This window comes from Odontomachus brunneus, unplaced genomic scaffold (assembly GCF_010583005.1).
Source record: "Odontomachus brunneus isolate Ranch 3 - 2012 unplaced genomic scaffold, Obru_v1 Obru_scaffold_165, whole genome shotgun sequence".
Lineage (NCBI taxonomy): Eukaryota > Metazoa > Arthropoda > Insecta > Hymenoptera > Formicidae > Odontomachus > Odontomachus brunneus.
In genome coordinates, this window is record NW_022639615.1 from 184,945 (window position 1) to 205,618 (window position 20,674).

Sequence of the window (20,674 nt, forward strand, 5' to 3'; positions counted from 1 at the left end):
CTAGGTATATGCACACCGAAATAGAAGTTCATGACTTAAAAATGCAACATTCTTAAATCTTATGAAATCTGTTATTATATACGACATTAACAAGTAAACAAGATAGTAAAACTTAACAACGAGAACTGGAACTGTTCAAATATTTGATATTCAGTGTGAAGATCAATGAAGCATGAAAAAAGAAGCTAAAGAATCTTGTATTAAATATAAAGAATCTTTACTCACCTTGTTATTGTATTATCTGATTATAGGTTAAACTTTTCTTCTTCGATATATAGTTTTAAACGAAAAACGTTTTTATTAAACTTAAACGTGTTAAAAACTTCGAAATTGATTATATAATTATTGATCTTCTTCGTCGAATGTCTAAAACACTACTGCATAACGACTCAATGCTTTCTACTTTAAAGCAGAAAAGAGATTGTATTATGATCAAGGCGAACTCCCTATATATGTATATATATATAGACGTATATAGCTATATATACGTAATATACGTAGCTATATGCGTAATTATATGTAGCTACATAGCAAACAAAGTTTGAAGCATTTCATAGCAAATTAAATGTTATTGACGTAGCAATTAGAAATTATAGCCTGTCATTATCATAAGTATAGTGAATTCTAATCTTAACTTTGTTTTTCTATCCTCCTTTCTCTCGTTCTCCTCTTCACTTTCTCTTTCTTTCCGTTCCCCTCTTTCAACAGATTGATTTATACGACACTAGCATGTAATTTCTTCATAAATCTTTAATTAACATCATTAAAATGTTAATCTGTCTCTGTTAAAATTGTCTCTGATCATTAACGTGAGCAAAAATATCATTACTAATTCCAAAAATATAAACAGATATTATAATAAAATTTTATTTCAAAACTAGTACGACTTTTAAAAATAGTCTTCACAGTATTTTTGTCCCGATTAAGATGACGACAGTAACAATATTTCAACTATGTGTGACAGTGTAGTAAAGTCATTTATGCAAATGTATTACAACTTTTTATTTGTTAAATATTTAACGGAAGTTTTTGCAACTTTTATATTTGCCGCGTGAAATCCCACGAGATTAGTTCTCCAATTGATCGACCTCGGCGCTGCAATCAGTACACCTGTAAGCAGCTGCATTCTGATGCAGGTAACGATCGCGGCTTGGCGTCGAAGTTGTTTTGTCGTCGGAGGCAACAACAACAACAATAAGTCGCATATCGAATATCCGATTTGTAGAAGTTGATGTACTATGAACCGATTGGATGATCCTCCCGGGCTCATGAAAGGCAGAAAACCATCTTTTATTGGAATGAACGGTACGTAATTTTCGCAGTTACATGATTACAGAGTCCGTTCAACGTTGCAAATGCTTCGAAGCGTCAAATGAAACAACACGATTGGTCTATCTGTTACTCGGAAACACTTGCAACGTTAAACGGACCTTATCCTATTATTTTAACCTGATCCTAACCTCTTCATGAGCAAATTGGCAATCAATTTCAATCATAATCTTTAAATCAAAACTAATTCCGAGAAAAATGTTTCTCTTTTTATGTTATTTGACATTCAATATATAAGATATTTTTATTTGACGATACAAATATTATTCATATAGGCTGCGTTCGTTTTAGCGCTTATAGCACGTGTAAACATCATTTATCCTTGTTTAGTATTTGATAAAAACAAGGATGAAATGATGCTCAGAGCGTTGTAAACGCCAAAACGAATGCAGCCATAGTGATCAATTTCGTGCAATTCTAAGCCACATTGTTGCCTCACAGTCAATTCATGGATTTTACTTAGTCTTCGTAGCAGAACAAATTATAATTCGGGATTTACATTTTAGGGGCACCGGAAACGGATGATCAGCAACGTATACGATTCCAGATCGAACTAGAATTTGTACAATGTCTCGCCAATCCAAATTACCTAAATTGTAAGTACAAACTATTTATCTGCTTTTTTTTTTAAGATTCCTAATGCCACTGCTGCAGAGCTCTGGATTGATGACGTCAGGAGCCAGAAAATGCATGCCAAGAATTCTTGTGTGCTGCTCTCAAATAGAAAGATATTTGTACAACAGAACTTCTCTATATTTTTGAAAGTGGCATGTAAGAATTTTTGGCATGCGTGTTTCAGCTTTCGCTGTCATCGATTATACTTGCAATGAAAGCAGAAGTCTTAATTGATTTTAAAGAATCTCCTTTACTTAAGACATGTATGATTACAGTTTTGGCACAACGTGGCTACTTCAAAGAGGTATCGTTCATCAATTACCTCAAGTACCTGCTGTACTGGAAGGAGCCTGAGTACGCCAAGTATTTGAAGTATCCCATGTGCCTGTACTTTCTGGATTTGCTGCAGTATGAACACTTCAGGCGGGAAGTCGTGAATTCCCAGTGCACTAAGTTCATCGATGATCAGCAGATCTTGTTGTGGCAGCACTACACGAGACGTCGGACGAGACTCCTGCAAACGGCCGCCGAGCAAACGCAACACACCAATCCTCAGAACAATGGCATCGCGCAGCCCAAGGTTCCCTGAATTCGTAGCTTTAACAATGTTCGTCGTACGTGTTGATAGTATAGCATATTTAAAACAGAGTCAATACTTGATATGTTTCCTCTTTTTTTTTCTTTTTTCTTCTATTCTTTTTTTATATATGACAGTTCCTTATAAAAACTGACTCGCTTGACTGTGATAGCTCATGAATGAAGCAAGTCTCCAACTTTTCTATGTGTGACCTGCAAAATCGTGGCTCTTTCTCGTGCAACATTTCAGCCCCTAAGAATGCGATCACAGAGAAAGGGATATTTGCATCAAAAATGTCTATTTCTCCCTGACGCTCAGTCTTGTTACATTAATTGTTATATGTGTATATATTTAGACGTAATATCTCAGGATACGGTGGAAAAAACACAGTTACTCGTATACTTCAACGAACGCTCGATCAAGCTGCTACCACATCACGGTTATATATCTACATTAAATTCCAGAAAAAAAAGAAAGTTATTATTATCCGTATCACATGTATTGCACGCAACTTTGCAATGGAAGCGCGGGTCTGGCCTCTGCCGTTTATTCATCCTGAGTCTTGTCTTATCCTTAAATACGTTCGCCTGCGTTACTTTCTACGCATAACATTAAAATAAATACTATTGTTATAAATATGATAGTACGCATAATCGCGCGCCCGACTTATGTACGATATTTATACAGAGTACATACGTAATCGATCTATTTAATAAAAATAAACTAATCTTTTACTGCACAATTTGCATCGGCGATCGGGCGACGTTTCGTGCGAACAAAGCGGCTTGATACTTCGCGAGAGAAGTTCCATAACGCAAAGTCGTCTCGACTTTACTCGTTACTCGGCGCTCTTATTTTCCGAGAAATTCACTAGAATCCCGTTGCCGGCATCCACCCAGTCCTCCGAGAAGAGTTTCTCCCTCAGTATCTGCCTCTCCGTCAAGTCTTCCTTACTGTCGTTTTCCACATTATCGCTGTCGTTTCTGTTGCCGTTTTTGTTTCCGCGGTCGCCGATCATATCTTCCACGTCCGTCGCGCCGTCCGGCAGAATTCTGCCCAGTGTCTCCGGTAAGATCAGAGCCAATGCACCAGAGACGAGGCACAGCATGCCAACACTTAGTAATAGTACCGGAAGTGGCACGTTTCGCCCCTGATAAACAGATAATTTGCATCGTTAATATTTATTTCTCCATTAGCTGGTCGCGCGCGCGATCGGCCCACTTCTGATATCGCAACGAGATCGGTGCGAGCTGAAAGAGAAAGAAAGACAGCGCGTTTAGAAATGAACGGAAAGCCCAGCGGGGGGAGAATCGACAGCGTACCCATAATAGCAAGTGCAGCATGCTTAGGCTACCGATTTTCGCAAACACCACGCACAAACCCAAGCAACTGCCTCGTATCACCGTTGGGAATGTCTCAACGGTGTACAGATAGGCGATGGCGACGGTACTCGTGACGATTACTCTGCCAAACAGCAATATTATCGTTTTCGCCAGATCTGAAACAAGAGCGTTATACTTGTGTTAACATACATCCGCCACATTTTCCACGGGAGATAACTTGGAAGAATTAAAGCGCTATTGGCGAAGTTGTTCAACTTCACTTGAATCTTAATTCAAAGTTAAATAATTGTTGAATATCAAATAAAAAAAAAAGGAAAAAATGTAAAGAAGACGCGACTTCCCTCAAAATTCTTTCTTCTCTTTTCAAAATTCCTGGTCAACGAATTCATTCTCGAGATAAAGTCAGATGGTGTGAAACGCGCGCATTCGTTGATATGAAGTGCACTCGGCAGAGAAATGTTATATGTAAAACAATGTTTGAACTGTAAGCCGCGTAGAGTACAAGAATGAAAGGACTGCACAACAAGTTTCACCTGTAGAGAGAACTGTATTCTGTTTGTGCGTCACGTACCTGTCCACGGTGCAGTGGCGTCGATTAAAATGAGAAAGGCCGCAATTAAAACGCAAATGACGCCATTGAAGGATTGGTATAGACACATCGGCACTCGTCTACCGTATCTGGTCAGCACGAAGTACATGAATGTGTACGTTGCAATCTCCAGAGCTCCGCCCAGGGCGAACGTGATGTGCCTGTCGACTGGGAAATTCGGCGCGAGATCGTCGAGTACGCCGCAAACCATCGCAGACGCCAACCTTGAAAGTTGTCGCGATTTTGAAATGGAAAAACGTCTCGAGATGCCGAATGAAATGGCCGGGAAGCAATTTGCAAATGGTCTTACCACTGACAAATCATTATCACGCCGTATTTCCTCAACGTCGATGACTTGAACGAGTCCTTGAACGTTGGACTCGTCTTGGCTCCTTCCTTTCCACTCGTCGATTTCTCTGCATTTTCGCTCGCTCTCTCCTTCTTCGCTCTACGCAGCACCACCTCCTCCGCAGCCCTCAGAGAGACCCTTTGGTCGCACTCCGCTTGAGAGGTCGTCTTTGACCTTCTGTCGCACTTCGAGCTCGAAGGTAGATCCTTCGTGTCGCAATCTTGCGCGAAGCTTCGCGTCTCCTGTCGTAATTCCACGTTGGCAGATTTGTCCTCCGTGCTCGGCGGATTCGCTCCAGAAGCTCGCTCTGGAAATTATTTAATGTAATTATTAGCCGAGCAAGAGTGCCCTCGAATCGCCGATTGAAAAAGAGAATCGATCTCCACGTGAATCTTTCGATTGCTTTATTGCTTCGTGCAGATCCGCGTTGTACGTGAAAATACATTTACCTTTTTGTTCGACCGGTTCCGATCCGTTTATCAACAGATTCGTGGCCTCTTCTCGTTGCTTTTCATCGGATCTCGCTCTCTGTAGATCGGCGCTGGTGACGCGCGACTTCCTCTCCGGTTTTATCGGCGTCGTGTTACTTTTCACGCATACCTCTCGCTCCGCCGTTTTTTCGTTATGCGTCCTGATACAGCAGCCGTTATATTTTGCGATTCTCTCGAGCGCCATATCGGCCTCTGTCGACTTGCCCCTTGCGAGTAGCCACCTCGGCGATTCCGGTATAATCCTGTGAGTTAAAATAAAATTTGAAATATAAAGTATATATAAAAAATATTAAAGTATCCAATACGTTATATATATATATATATATATTTTTTTTTTTATTTATTTATATATATTTTTTCAGTATGTTTGACTTTAAACAAGTAAGTTTGCATATAAATCTAAAGAAACGCAATCACTAAAAAGATTTGATATCGTTAAGACGCTCTTCGGACGTCTCTCAGACATCTTGTGGACGTTTCGTTGAGTTTTCTCCTTTTTACCAAATGTACAGCACGGTGATCGCGGTGGGTACGGAGACGGCCAGCTGCAGAATTCGCCAGTCCGGAATCATATAGCTGAGCACCGCGAGCAGCACGAGGCCGATCGACCAGGAGATCTGCATGATCAGCGCGACGAGGGTACGAGATCGCGCCGGGAATAGTTCCAGGGAGAGGATATACGTGGAGTTCTGCAGACCCTGGACGAACACCCCTTGAAGACCACGCAGCGCCAGGAACGCGGGGTAACTCTGAGGTGAAGAATTTTACTCTCGTCTAATGTTTTTCAGTTTGAATCCTCGCACGAGTTATTCCGCGTGTCGATATCGTTCCTTCTCTCTCCCTCTTTTTTATTCACCTTCATCTTAGACAACTTTACTCTATTCTATAAACATACTTTGTACACTTGCAGAGATCTTATCCCACATGAATTTAAATCTGTCCATCTATCTATCTATCCATCTCTCTCATTCGAGTATCAGACGAACGATATCGAGCCGCGAAATAATTCGTCCTTGAGTGGGAAGGGTTTTCTTTCTCGGTTATGGGGTTGTAGAATCGCGCGCGCAAAAATATGTTTTAAACGACTCTTTAAGGAAAACTCTGATCCAGATTGCTCGACTCTATAGAGCAGCTTTCCCGAGACCTTTAAGTGTGATCATTGAGCACTCAACTGAACCATTCTCAACGCGCTCAAATCTGTCTCTCACCTGTACGATATAGAGTGCTACCGCCATCGTGCCCTGCGCGTAAAGGCAAATCGCTTGGACAGGAAGTCTGCCGATACGATCGGCCAGAAATCCGGCGATCCACGCGCCCAACAGCACCCCGGTGTAATAAGCGGTCGGGCCGAGGAGAGACAGGTAGCGCTTCTCGCACACCAAGCCCCATTCGATGACCACGCTGCTCTCGGCAAACTCCGTCATAAAGCGATATTCGCCGGGACAGGACGCGAGAGCCGACACTTCCGGCGACGCGAAAGTTACGTTGGCGTCGATCGATGAATTCGCGACGTCTTGGCAGCCGTAGCTCTTGCTCGTCGAATTCTTCGTCTGGAATACGCAAACGGCCCGATATAACACGGCATTGCGCCCTAAACCGCGCGCTTGTCGCAGAACTTTTATGCAATTTTTTGCAGCTCATAGAATCTCTCGATAATTCATCCTCAGACATTTCGGCAGATCCCGAGTTGTCGCATTTTTGCTAAATATAATTACTCATTGTTATATTTCTTCTCGTACATCTTAAAATCGTACTTTTTACTCCTCGTATAGTTCGACATCTTTGCTTAACATGTTGTGTTTATTCTTGTGAAACTATTACTTGTTCACATCAACACTTTCGCTATCAACGTCACATAATGTCATATGACAACGACATTTTTCTTTGTATACATATAACAGACCAAGTCTCTTTTGCACACTAAGGACCGATTTTTCAATAGCAATTTAAACTTGGATTCAAGTTTAAACTCTATTTTAACAATGCGTTTGTTTTGTTTAAGCAAAGGTTAAGTTGAAATCTAAGTTTAAACTATCATTGGAAAAAATCGACCCTAAGAAAAACAAGTGATTGAGTTAACGAGACTTTGCTTGAACGAACAGAATTTTTTCAAACAAACATTTAGTCGATTAAACGAATTATATATAGTTGCTGCGATGTATTATCAATCGATTCAACGATTGCAGCGATATATCAGCGCAACATGTTGCACTAACGCATAATTTGTTCAATGGATTTCTTTGAAGGTGAGTGACCGGCGATTTTGTCGAGCTTTTTTCTCAATACACGATTACACGTTAAAACAAACGTAATGAAATTTGCAGAGGGAATTTCCCAAATAGTCGTGGTGATCGATATATCAGCGATTTCGGGCAAATCTTGGACGCGTTCTGTTGCACTGAATTCACGCTTGCTTCGTTTAAACGCACTGAACGACAATTTCGCGCCAGGACGAGAGTCTTCGTCTCATCCTCGTGGAGCGCGGCTTCTTACCTGGCAGAAGAATTTCGGCGTGTAATTATGAAAGACCGGCAACGCGTGGCTCATGGCTACGATGACATAGTTTATTCCGAGCAGCAACACTAACACCATTTGAAAGCAGCCCACTTTAACCTCCTCGGCATTCATCGTGAACGATCTCGCCGGCGTGAACCCTTGACAATCGGACGACCGAGACTCCTCGCCCGTCAAAAGCGCGACACGCACTACGTACTGGTTTAAATACCACAAGAGTCCGGCATGTCACCTTCGTTCATTGCTTCACGAAAATTCGCGCGAACAACTTCAACGACGGCCAAACATTTCTTTCATTTGCACCAGCAACAACCCGATCCATTTGCGACGTGTGAATGTCCGTGAATAAATATTCGTGAGGCCTTTCTTATTGCGGATTTAAACGAGCAGTCGATGTCACGGCAGTTGAATGAGAGAAAGAAAAGCGTGTGCTGCTTGTAAGAAGAGATAACTGGTCAATTTGCAGATCGAGAACGAGCGGTTTAAGGAATCGCTTGTTTATGCGAAACGGAGTATCGAGCGGGAATGCATTGCTCGAGACAAAGTGTCATCCGTGAGGGTAAAGCACGCACTGACAGAGAGGGGATCGCCAGGAGTCGTCGTCTCTCTCGCAGGACGGTGCGAAGGAGGAAAACGAATGGCTGAATCGGAGGAGGACGGCGGTACACCGGCCTATTGTTTCGATAACTCACGACACACACACACACACACACACACATACACGCACGTATACGCACTCATCAGCGCGGCACGTACAATCCTGCCGGCAGAAAACGATCTTCTGCCAATAACGATCGATATTCCGGCTGACGTAACCGTCAACCGTTTCCTCCGTCATCATCATCGTCATCGTACGCGCTACCCGAGTATCGTACACCCAGCGTGAAAGCGCAACGAGATAGCCGCGGCGATAACGGAATAGCGATTTTTCGATTTTCACCGCGGGCCAGGTGGAAGACATCGGACTTAATGACGCGTTCGCGATAATTGCGCGTGATTGCGAGCGAATCGTCGATTTGTGCCGCTGTAAATTGAAGAGCCGGCGCGTAAAAATGGCACCGCGAGCGTTAACAATATGAGGCTCTCGGCGCGATCCACTTTCCCCAGATGATAGTTATTTGCATGGGAAGCGCGCGGAAAGCGCGCTTGAATTCCGCGATGCGCCGCGCGGCACATCACTAACGTATACAACCGCGGCGACGAGTCCGAGATAATGTCCTCCAGCTAGGTCTACGAACTCGGCGAGCTGTTACGGGCGCGAGTGAGAGTGTGCCGTGAGACGTAATATTAAATGTAGGGAGTGGAACGTTTCAACTCAGGATCCCGCGACGAGTGCTTCAGTTTTGGGCCAGGTGTTGTCTCGAGAACGACGAACGCGAAACTCAACAGTCGGACGAACGTAATCGAACAGGCAGATCGGCTCGGAACGGTCAATGCGGATCAGTTTCCACGAGAAGTTGGATAATTTTTATGAAGGATGCCTATGAGAATTATTGCGATTTAGATGTGTACAGTATTTCCCACGCTTGGAACTTGCGATGTTTGTCGGCCTGGATACTTATAATATCCATTCGGATCCGTGTGGATTTTGCCCTGAGTTGTGTCGGAAGATGAATAGAGTGCAAGAATAAAAATACAGGTTCCCAGAACGTAGAGAGCGCGTTTATTGCAGCTGACAGTGTAGCGTAGTAATATTAAAGAAAGTTCGATGATCAGATAAGACTCTTTGATGTACAATCATAAAATGTATGGACCAATAACATTAAAGCCACATCAACAAATGTTGACTCTCTTCGTTCTTCCTAATTCGCCTATTTCTGAGTTTCACGTCAATATGTTATTACGGTTCTCATGTATTTCGTGCAACAACAATTTTCGCTGTCGAGAAACCAATACGCGCGGGAGATTGTTCGTTGCGCCTATTACGGTGTAATTTCAGACGATCTCGCCGAAGTTCCGTCGATTTACGGTATCTCCTACTGATGTCTGAAATTGATGATATTTCAAAATTGGCTCTCTACAGCCGAAGTAAAATCATAAGTCTACACCATGCTACACGGCATGGGACTGACATGAAAGGAACATCGTTAATACATGACGTTGCGCTTTGACTCTGGACCGTTGACGTGAAACTCCCGATACGATTATCGTAGCGCGGCCTCGTGTGTGACCCGAATACACGAATTTGAGAATACGAGGTGCGAAAAATGACGAATACTCTTCGCCCGTGTCACCGTGTGAGGATCGCGCGAATAACGAAGGACGAAATTGTATATCGCGAGCACACACAACAGAAATAGCGATCGTGCGACAAAACGCGAATCGATACACGTCGCGTTGCTTCCTCGCCTCCCAGAGTTCAGTCAGAGTTGCGGCGCGTCGCGCGAATTCAGAGGTGAAATTACGTCGTAAAGTGCACGACCGACAAAACAGGCAACGCCTCGTGGACACGTCCAAAAGGCGTATCTGTTGCCCCAACGACTGTTGTCTACACTGATTAAAAAAAAAGATTTGCTGGCACAGCAAATTTTCTGTTGGTCTAGCAAAATCTTTTCGTTATTGTATGGACAGTAAAAAGATTTGCTAAGAGTACTAATCATTATTTGCTGGATATAATTTGCTGAATCTCCAAATTATTTGCTATAAGAATCATGATGGATTTATATAAGCAGTTGCAGTTTTGCTCCGATAGCAAATAAATTTGCTAAGGATACATTATTTTGCATCAATAGCAAAATAACGTGATTCTTAGGACAAATATACTCAACAAATTTTTTCTATCCTGGCAACGAAACTACTTCTGCTCTGATAACGAATAATTTGTAAAATTAGTTACGTCAACAAATTTTTTTTTATGTCACTACGAATATGCAGTAGCAACGAAGATTTTGCTAAAAGAACAAAATTATTTTTTTCCGTGTAGCAGTCGACTTAGAAGGCGCGCCTTTGCAGTGCTTAGCGGCGTTATCTTGATCGCGACAGGGTGTAAGTCATCGCAGCGCGACGACGACGGCGACGGTGTTTCCTTCGTTTCTGGAACTGTTTGCGTATGCCAGGCTCGTTACGTCCGGTCCCGGTCGCATCCTGCCTTTCATCGCTGCCTCATCGCCGGATGGATCGACAACCGAGAATCCGAAGGGAATACATTCTCTTTTTCTCTCTCTTTCTCTCTTTCTCTTCCTCCGTCGCCCTCGTGGTCGTCCTTCGTTTTTAGGCGTCGATCGCACGTCATCGTCGCCGGTATCAACATTCGCGGATCGTATGCTTCGCCGTCATCCGTTCATTTCCATTTGCTCGCTGATGGAGCGCATAATCACACGGCGATTGTGCGCTTTCGTCGACATCGCGAGGAATCGTAAACGTAGTAGTATTGATCGAGAGGGGGCTGCTGAAACGAAGATACCTCATTCTATTATGTTGCGATGTTAAGGTAAAAGCATCAATTCTCAGATACGTGTTCGATCCTGAACATTCTTGTTACTTTGGTCTTTACATATGAATATTGAAACTTTTAACATAGGATATGTTGAATTATATATGTTCAATATGAGTTTAAACTCTCAACACATGTATATAGACAGGGTCAGAAAAAAGCTTCGAGATCTACAGAGTAGATACGATCAACACGAGGTTGGGGTGAAACGAAGAACCTTGTTCCATCACGTTGCGATGTTGAGGTAAAAATATTAATTTCCGAACGCGTGTCTGAACATTCTTATTGTTTCGGTCTTTACATAGGAATATTTAAGCTCTCAAGCAGGAATATATTGAGTTACATTGTCGAATTATATATGTTGAATATGAGTTTAAATTTTCAACATACACGAAAAAAAATCTCCGTTGGTGCAACCAAATAGGAGTCAACTGGAAATTAGATGATCAGAAGTGATATCTCCGTTATGAAAATTACTATTTCTGTTGTCGCAGCCGAAAATATTTGTCTGAACATTCAGACATTAGAATTCGGTTGAGACAATTGAAAACAATTGACTATACAAAAGTCTTATAAAGGAATTTTTCTGTTTCTACAGCCGATCAGTTTTCGTCTGATCCTTGAGCAACCGAAAATTTGGTTGCACCAATGGAATTGTTTTTTCCGTGTATATTTCAATATCTATATGGTTTAAAGAAAAGGGTTCAAGACTTACAGAATACGTACTTATAAGGAAAAAATGTTTAGTAAACATAGATTGAAAAATCACCTTTCTAACAACTTCAGAATTATAAATCTTTTAAATCCTTTTTTTGGACATCCTGTATATTTTATGTCAGATTTCAATATTTCTGTTTAAACACAATAAGTCCAGGATCCAGAGATACGTGTCCAGGCATTGATACTTCTACCTTGCATGATGCTTGCCTCGTTTTTTCGTTGAATTTTACTTTTCACATACGCGATGTGCGCGAAGTTACGTTAAACGGGAAAGTCGAGGTTGATCGACGACGAAGTCGACATCACGCAAGAGAACGTTCGCGCGAGATGGCTTGTAATTTTTTCTCTCTCCACGAGCGCGATACAAATTCTCCAATGACTTCATCACGATAATGTACGAGACGCGACGAAAGTGAAATAGATTCGCTTGCGGGAATTTGAAGTTATTACAGTTCCGCTAAAAGCGGACTCATATCTCTGAGTGGCTCGCGAATCGTAAGTGGTTCTCTGGTGGTAGCCAGAGCGGCCGCGGGAATTGCGGCTAACGTTATTACGATGGGAAAAAAATTTTCGTAACACATCGCGTAATATACGGCACGAATGGATGATGCGCCGACTAACGATCCGTGCCCGTTCATCGGCACTCGTGATTCAGGCTAATTTCTTATGCGTTTCTACCAGCACGCAGTCTCCGGACTTTTACCGCGTTATTATTTTCCCTACGTAATAGTAAGCAGGCCAATGGCACACAGGGTCGTGATCTGGGACAAGTAGTAAAAGGATACGCGCGTACGATATCGTTAACATTATTGAATGCCGTGATGATCAACGGCCACTAGTCACCGTGATATTGCTGCGCGTCTCATTAATTCACGTTCAAAGTACAATTAATCGCGCTCAGCAGAATCGACTTTGCCACCACTCGAGAGCCCATAAAACGAAGTGAAGGACACCCCTGCTTAATCCTTTACTTGCAAAACATATGTGTCTCCCACTTACGAAGAACTTTAAGATAAATAGTCCTATCGATTTCTATCCTGGCTTGTTTTAAAGAGGAAGGTTGAGTCTAGATGTAAGAGATTTTAGTATGCTTTTAAATTTAATATTTTCGATAAAATATAGTTATCTGAACTTTTCAAGTCCAACTTTTAGCTGGCTTACTGTCAACATCAAACATTTCTCCATCTTTCTCAACGAGTTTATAGAAGAGAGGATTGCGTTTTGTTGGCAAGTAGATTCTATAAAAGTTATATTACTGTGTAATCGTATTGACAACCATCAATAACGTATATGGAATAGCAGATTTTGATTTATACGAAAATTTGTTTAGAAGTTTCTTGTAGCCACTATCTGAGATCTATTACCTTGCATTTAAACCTTTTGCATTGTAATTAGTGATCAGAAAAGAATCCAAGTACAAATTTTAAATATATCAATATTTAAGCTTTTCACAGCTGCCACTTTAAATTCACTATTTTGAGTTTTAATTTTGATAATAAATGTGGAATCACAACGCTCCCAAGAACTCCTATGATCGTCTCAATGTGAAACATATCTTCTCTGGGAAAGCCGTTAAAATGATGGATAGAAAACGAAGATAATTTTATGTTCAGTCTGAGTTTCAATGTGAATCAATCAACGTCTTCTTGATTTGTGTTGATTGAGAAATTCGGGTTAAACTTTATGCAATGTTATCGTTTTGTATCCATTAATTTCAACAGGGATACGTATCATGAGTTACATTTCTCTACTGTATCCTTGCTAATTCGAATCAGTCAGGCATTTTCAATGTGTTTGATTGCCATTGTTAATAAACAGTACATGAACCCGTACATGAACAGCGCCGTGCGAGCAATTTTTTGTATACTTTATTGGGCGAATTAATGCAACATGATTCTAAGATGACTCCTCTGGTTTATTTGAGCGATTTGGCTCTTAGAATTCTTTTTCTGAAATCATATTATCTCGCTAGATAATTGCATTCGCCGCGAATTCCACTTTGTTGCGCTGGATAATCCTAGTTCCTTGAGTCTTCGGGTATTTTAATTAAAGTAACAATTTCCCGGCTGTCATCTGTTCTCTTTCGTCAAGCAGCGACGATTCCTCACGGAGATCTCTCTAAACAGCTAATACCCTCCTCGGACTTCGCGCTAAGCGGTCAAAGTTCCCCGCGTCCTGCTGTCACGATCTCGTCAGGTGACATGATAGCTCGGGATTTAGCTGTAAACGATCATATGAGCCTCTAAGCCTCTTAGTCGAGCGATGACGCCTTCTCGCGGTGCGTCTCGCTAAAACTCGTGACGAAGCGATAAACACACGTGAGCGCCGGACGTCTCGCGTTGCAAGACGCTCGATGACTGGCGCGCAACCTTATGGCGCGCGTTTGCAGCCGAGACTGGCCTGAATGCCTTTTTTTCGTGGTGTACCGTTATGGTAGGATACTAACGTAGGATTCTCTGACTCGCGCGAGCCACGGTTCTTCTGTCTGCGTCGCGTCGATTTCACCCATCGTCGTCGACGTCGTCGTTGTGTCGCTTCGGGGGAGAACGTGTCCTCTTCGTCCTGCGCTCCGACACTCTCGAACGTCTTCTCCTCTTCATCCTGATCGGCGGCCGTGGTGGAAAAAAAGGCCGGGCGCGATCGAGACCGTTGTCGCTCGCGCCAGTCGATCTTCCTCAGTTCTGCACGGCGCACGTGGCGCGACAGATCTTCCAGACCGCGCGGATGCCCCGCATGCGAACACCGCGACGTCGTCTCCCTGGGTGAACGCCGATCGCTGTCGAGCCCATCCATCATCGCCGCACATCGTCGCCGGAAGTGATCATCGCGCGCGCACTAGGAAGAGCGCCGAGGATGAGGGCCCGGCTAGTCTTGCTGGGAGTCCTGCTCGTCTGCACGAGTGTGAGTATGCGTTTTCTACTGCCGGGCAAATTGAATTTCTCGAGCCACCCTCTCATCCTGAAATCTTCCCTCGCGGGAGATCAGTTAGCAGTGGTTTCCGCAAACAAGGTGTTCTGAAACCGTCATACGATATTTCCGTAGAGAGCTACCTAGACACAATGTTCAAAATCGGGACATAAAATGTGTTCAAGTTGTCTTTGAGGCGTCTTTAGGAGATCTTTAAGATGTCTCAAGTCACGATTTTGGACATTGTATTGTGTCTGAATAACGGTTCATAAAGTAAGGTTTTCTTTCATTGGTTTAACACCAATATACTATGAGAAGAAATACTCCAAAAATAGCAAATATTTCTTTGGTGGGTGCTAATAACATATTTATATATTTATTAAGATTTAAATTCTTTTATTCAAATAAAATAAACAATTGTCTTGATAAAAAACTAAGGTTTTTCTAAGGTTTCAAGAAAGTCTTCTTGTGAGCAATATTTGATATATTAATATAAATGAATATATTATTAGCATCCACCGAAGAAATAAATATTGACCATTTCTTGAACTATTTTTTCTCTCAGTGTGTGTAAAATTCAAGCTACGTCCCCTTGAACTTATGTCATCACGTCTTCTCGATACAAGCACACGCATACATATAAGTCGCTTATTCCCTCGGCAACACGTCCCGAAAATTGTCTCACGATCCACAGATTCGGTATGCCGAGAGCAGGTCGAAGAAGACGACGCAGCTGTCGCTGCAGAGCAAGGAGACCAACGTGGTGAACTTCATGCGACTGCTGGTGATGAGATTAGTCTTCGGGGTGGCCACAGCGATGGGGCTGGGTGAGAATCTGTCGGGTGTGCTGGGAGGTATTTTCGTGCCGCCCGGCGCCGAGGACTACAGCGATTACGGCGACGATGTCGAGCTCGTACCTGATCTGTTCTGAAATAGATACCTCTTAGCGTTGATCGCGTTTTAGGATCTTCGTCCGAATGAGAAGCGCGCGCCTTCGAATCGACCTCCCCGTTTTTCTCCTCCTTGGTTGAAATTATGAGGTACGATGATCTCGTTAGTTCCGCGTCTCGGAGAATGCCTGGATCCGCGGTACCAAACGAGGACGAATCGGACGAAGTAGATGAAAATTGACCTATGTGCATGCGAGCGCGGCTTGTACATGTTCACCTTCGCGTACGTTCGTGCGCGTATACGTACGCCACGGCGGCTCTGATGTGTTCTATTGTTTCATAGTAAGTATATCTAAAACAAATTTTATGTGGCTTTATGTGCCGTGCGATTCACGTGCGATTAGGTGGCGTGTAAAAATTAGAAAGAAAGTCGGAAATTTGCATAAGTAGTTTGACGGGTTTCGCACAAAAACGGATAACTTGAAGAAAGTGTGGCTTATCGAGTATCCTCGATCCTGCCACGATAACGGAACGAACGAGGGGCGTTCCGTTAACTTTGAGTCCGTGTTGGTACGATAAGTTATCGATATGAACACGATCGGTATCGTACGTGTGGGAGACCCGCGAATTGGAAGAGATGTTCACTCGTAAACGCGCTGATTGGATTGCGACTCAGCCACGTGCGCGTGTCCGTAACTCAATCCCACGCGCGCGAGGTTATATTTCTTTTTTCTAAATGGTTTTCCGTACCGTTATTCGTAATTTCGGTAGAGTTAATGGACGCGCATCGGTTACCACGGACGAAGATATGCCAGCGAATCGCTCGCTTCCGCTTTCTATTTAACCTGTATTAAGTGAACGTAACTATCAACTCCATCAGTTCTGGTCCAGTAGGATCAGCGTTTGCTGATCGCGAATTGGAAATCCCCGCGTAAACACACGTTTCTATCTTGAGAGCGATCAAGAGCAATTTTGCGAACCTACAGCGATCGGGTCGCTCACATTGTCGGTGTATTTGATGCTTTAAAAATGAATTCGAATGTGTAACTTGGACTTACGCTCTCGGAATGATTGACTGAAATATACGGCAAAAATGAATGGTGTATTACGCAGGCAAACATCAATTTTTATCTCCAGACTGTAGGCGATCCTCAAGGTTTTTGGCGCGCTGAAACCAAACATGTTATGAAAAAATGCTCTATTACGTCAGATTTCCAAGATATTTCAACCTAAAAAGTGCCAAAAAGCCATTTTATCACTTTCAGATTGAAATAAATTTGAAACGAAAAGACCGATTTAGTTATCGTATTCAAATTCAGTATGAAAAAATATCAAAATCACTTTTTAATACAACTCAATAAATACAACAATACTGTATATTTTTCTCAATCCTTTTTATATGTGACTTCAAATAGTAATTTTGTATACATGATTCATGATACTTAAAATTTCAATAATATAATACATTAAAAGTTAAATAAGTATAATTTTAGATGTTTTAGTTTTTATATAAATAAACATTTTAAATCGAGAACTATGATGTTCCTATCAACGTGTGTTAAAGGATATAAAAAGTTTAGCGCAGATATATGGAGTATTTGTTTTTTAATTTATTGAACGTAACAATCGACTTTAGTAGATTTTTTCATGCTAAACTCAAATCCGTTCACTAAATTGGCCTATCACTTCTCATTTCAGACTTATTCTAACTTAAAAATGACAAAAATGGCTCTTTTAGTACTTTTAGATCAAAATATCTCGCAAAACTGACGTGATAGAGCAGTTTGGGCAACAGATTTTAGAATGCTAAAAACCTTCAAGATCATCTATAGAGATCTGGGGATCAGAGCAAAAGTCAAAATTTGTCTGTGTTATTATCGAATTATAAACAACCTGTGTTATTATCGAAGTTAGAACACGAGCTTGGAATCACGGAGAAACGTCTTGAATACCGTTAAATGAAACGGAAAGCGGCGTTATCATTATCTCCACGGAATATTTATCTATTTAACGTACTTCTAAGGAATAATAATAATTTTAATTTATTATCGCGCATCTCACAAATGGAAGGAAACGAAGCATCGTTATATCAAATTGCACCTCGTGCCCATTGTTTCGGCGATGACAGCTGGCGGATTCAATTGCAATTTGTGTGTATCGATTTTTCGACACGATTCCGAATGTATCTGTCCGATACCGTCGATCCTCTCATCGAAACCCTTTCATGACTCGAACGGGAGAAAGCTAAAAGTCAATCTTTCGACTAGTTTTCGGTAGCATCGCGTAGTTTTAGTTTGTCATGTGTATCTAACTATTAATCGCGCAACGAGCGTAAGTTACATTTGCATCGCGCTCTCTTTTGTAACAAAAGATAACAAACTTATAAAAAAAATGTCGACAATAAATTATTTATTTATTTTGATTTTGTCACTCTTTGTGCGATTACATCAGAAATCACGTAACAAGCGTAAGTTGTATTTGTATCGCGCTCTCTTTTGTAACAAAAGACAACAAATTTATAAAAAAAAATGTCGACAATAAATTATTTATCTATTTTGATTTTGTTACACTTTCTTTGTGTGATTACATCAGAAAGCGGCACCATTCGCGTACGAGTGACGCGAGTAGATCTGCAACAATAGTCGCGGTCGGTCGAAGAAACTGTTACGCGGCGTACGTGTGACCGAGAAAAAAGCAACTGACGTTTGACACGTTGGTTCTCCTCATACATTTCGAGTGTTTCGACGTGAATGGCGCTGTTTAATCACGTACGAGCATTCCGCTAACGGTTCTGAGCGCCGCGTGCTAATTACGCGGCAAACCAATGTCCACCTAGAAGAATTCATCGGTGCACCTGTATAACAGTTAACGTTTCGTGTGTCACACATTATCGAGTTTAACACGGCACGAGTACCGTTTACCGTGACGCCATAGATCGTAGTTTATGTTAGCGTGGTTATATAAATAAGCGCGAGTCACGGCAGTGTCTAGACTTTATAATGTAACAAAACAGAATGACGAGAAATTAAGCGACGGATATTAAATCGCTTACACGTTACTTTATTGTGTTTAAAACTATAAAAATAAATATTTTCTTTTAAATAACGATTATTCTCGTTATTTTCCAATGACATAATTATCAATATAATGTATACATATGATGTCAATGATGTGAGAAATCTTTATGATACAATGATTTTTTATCGCGTCCTTGTCGTATTCTGTATTAGCTTTGTTAAACAATATAAAAATTCATATTCATTTGTATAAGTAAATATAGAAAATGGATTTATTAAGTTATATCTAAGTATCGTCGCTGTCGCTAAAGGAGGAATTGGAAAGGTCGGTTTCCTGCAGATCTTGATAACAGCCGTTCTTCTTTCTTATTAGGTCTCCCCAGAGAACGTTAGTTTTGCATGCAGGACAAATGCCTTCGATTGGTAAAATCATTCCGTCCTTGCAGAATGCTTTAGCCAAGCAAATCAAGTGAGCAGTTAAAAGGCACTTTGGTTTTATACAACTAATAGAATCTTTCTCTGTCATTGTCGAGCCGCAAAGAGGACACAACTTTTCCGTCACCGACGGTGACTCTTGTGACTGAATGTCATTAGCTTTCGCATCTTGTGTTTGCTTGACTTTGCAACTGGCGACTTTGCCATAGCATATAGGCATGTGCAACGGTGGAGATATACATCCATAATATTGTTTGGAGAACTCATAATCCAGCCAGCGTACTGTTAAAGGTAAACGGCACCAAGGTCCAACTTTTAACATTTCAGACAGGACTGTTAGATAGAAATCAAACACTTTCTGCGATGACTTCTTCTTGGGAATGTGTTTCAGCCGTCTGCTAACGTGTGGATGCTGCCAGGCCCATTCAAACTGAAACAATATACTCTAAACAATCCCTTTTTTCTGTGTGTGTGCAAATATAAAACTTCTTTTGATAAGGTTTTCTTGATAGAAAATTGTTCAAAACTTACTCTAAGCGCAGAGGTGCTGTTAGGAAATCCATGAACAATCAAAACCATGTTCCTAAAAATAATAATTATTATAATTCAGAATGTGCACATAAAATGTGTACAAAAAAAATATATATAATTATTTTATATAATACATTAAAATACACTATATAATAAAAAGAAGTAAAACTTAATCTTACCATGGTCCTCTATTACTAGTTTTCCACGCTCCACCATGCTTCTTGCCAGCATTGTGCTGTTTGATTCTACGTCTTGGATCTACAGTGTATCCTATATATGTCCTTCCTTTGTACTTTGGATTTATACAATATAACAAATACACTCCAAAGAAATATTCAACTACTTCAGGTTCTTCCATTGTTGAACATTCCTTTTGGAGCACATAGAATCATATAAAGCACCATTCAATATAGTCCAGTGCATGTCTATACAATTGTCAATCAACCTTTGTATTTGCTGTACCCCATTTTCACACCTATAAAGATGTTAAAGAATGTAATATAAAAAAAGTTTACATATATTCTACTCATCAGTTGTATTTGAGACCCGCCAACGTCAAAAGTATCGACAATAGCAATGAGACAGGTCGATCGATGAATCGATAATTGATTTTTTTTTAAATAAAAGAAAACTGTTCAACTTACCATTAAATCGTGTTAATTAAAAACAAAGAAATCTTTTGGTCTACAGTCGAATCATGTTAATAGGAAGTGCAAAGATTACCTGACCCGCTATTGAGTTGTTGCTTGAAAACAACACGTGAAAAAAATACGTCTAACTTACAAACAGAGAGAAGCCTGAAAGCCGCCATGTGAAGGATTTATCGGTACTTTATTCTGAAGCGCCTCTATGTCCATAAAACATAATTACGTAGCCAAGTCCACGGTTCTGCTCGGTGGATAATAAGTAATATCTACGATTTTATGGTTCTGTT

General features: G+C 41.3%; 6 protein-coding genes across 11 annotated transcripts in view; 2 read left to right on the forward strand and 4 right to left on the reverse strand.

The window, feature by feature from the left end:
• Window positions 1–424, reverse strand: part of LOC116851097 (alpha-tocopherol transfer protein-like) — a 7,187-nt gene extending 6,763 nt beyond the window's left edge. For 2 of the 3 annotated variants that reach the window (XM_032830157.1, XM_032830156.1), the window contains exon 1: window positions 226–424. The gene's annotated coding sequence lies outside the window, so the exon portion shown is untranslated. The remainder of the gene's footprint in view (window positions 1–225) is intronic. The other variant, XM_032830158.1, reaches the window with a different exon arrangement.
• A 681-nt stretch (window positions 425–1,105) lies between these two features.
• LOC116851111 (mediator of RNA polymerase II transcription subunit 31) lies at window positions 1,106–3,252 on the forward strand. The gene is made up of 3 exons (XM_032830179.1): window positions 1,106–1,305; window positions 1,836–1,925; window positions 2,220–3,252. Exons 1-3 carry the CDS (start codon window positions 1,239–1,241, stop codon window positions 2,531–2,533), a joined length of 471 nt encoding a protein of 156 aa, XP_032686070.1. The 5' UTR covers window positions 1,106–1,238; the 3' UTR covers window positions 2,534–3,252.
• Window positions 3,253–3,326: 74 nt separating this feature from the next.
• On the reverse strand, window positions 3,327–8,699 carry LOC116851092 (solute carrier family 22 member 3-like). The gene is made up of 8 exons (XM_032830148.1): window positions 7,787–8,699; window positions 6,502–6,843; window positions 5,795–6,042; window positions 5,252–5,535; window positions 4,764–5,109; window positions 4,436–4,677; window positions 3,844–4,019; window positions 3,327–3,671 (listed from the first exon to the last, which is right to left on the reverse strand). The coding sequence occupies exons 1-8, from the start codon at window positions 7,919–7,921 to the stop codon at window positions 3,360–3,362; spliced, it is 2,085 nt and encodes a 694-aa protein (XP_032686039.1). The 5' UTR covers window positions 7,922–8,699; the 3' UTR covers window positions 3,327–3,359.
• Window positions 8,700–10,605: 1,906 nt separating this feature from the next.
• LOC116851110 lies at window positions 10,606–14,788 on the reverse strand. The gene is made up of 2 exons (XM_032830178.1): window positions 14,407–14,788; window positions 10,606–11,192 (listed from the first exon to the last, which is right to left on the reverse strand). Exons 1-2 carry the CDS (start codon window positions 14,754–14,756, stop codon window positions 11,051–11,053), a joined length of 492 nt encoding a protein of 163 aa, XP_032686069.1. The 5' UTR covers window positions 14,757–14,788; the 3' UTR covers window positions 10,606–11,050.
• On the forward strand, window positions 14,715–18,316 carry LOC116851113. The gene is made up of 2 exons (XM_032830183.1): window positions 14,715–14,861; window positions 15,562–18,316. Exons 1-2 carry the CDS (start codon window positions 14,814–14,816, stop codon window positions 15,796–15,798), a joined length of 285 nt encoding a protein of 94 aa, XP_032686074.1. The 5' UTR covers window positions 14,715–14,813; the 3' UTR covers window positions 15,799–18,316.
• A 480-nt stretch (window positions 18,317–18,796) lies between these two features.
• Window positions 18,797–20,672, reverse strand: LOC116851107 (structure-specific endonuclease subunit slx1). Of its 4 annotated transcripts, none has more exons than XM_032830173.1 (4): window positions 20,524–20,672; window positions 19,920–20,215; window positions 19,741–19,792; window positions 18,797–19,654 (listed from the first exon to the last, which is right to left on the reverse strand). In XM_032830173.1, the coding sequence occupies exons 2-4, from the start codon at window positions 20,096–20,098 to the stop codon at window positions 19,061–19,063; spliced, it is 825 nt and encodes a 274-aa protein (XP_032686064.1). In that variant the 5' UTR covers window positions 20,099–20,215; window positions 20,524–20,672; the 3' UTR covers window positions 18,797–19,060. The 4 variants fall into 4 exon arrangements, with proteins under 4 accessions (XP_032686064.1, XP_032686063.1, XP_032686065.1 ...); XM_032830172.1 differs by having other exon boundaries at window positions 20,464–20,609; XM_032830174.1 differs by having other exon boundaries at window positions 18,797–19,639; window positions 20,385–20,609.
• Window positions 20,673–20,674: the final 2 nt, after the last annotated feature.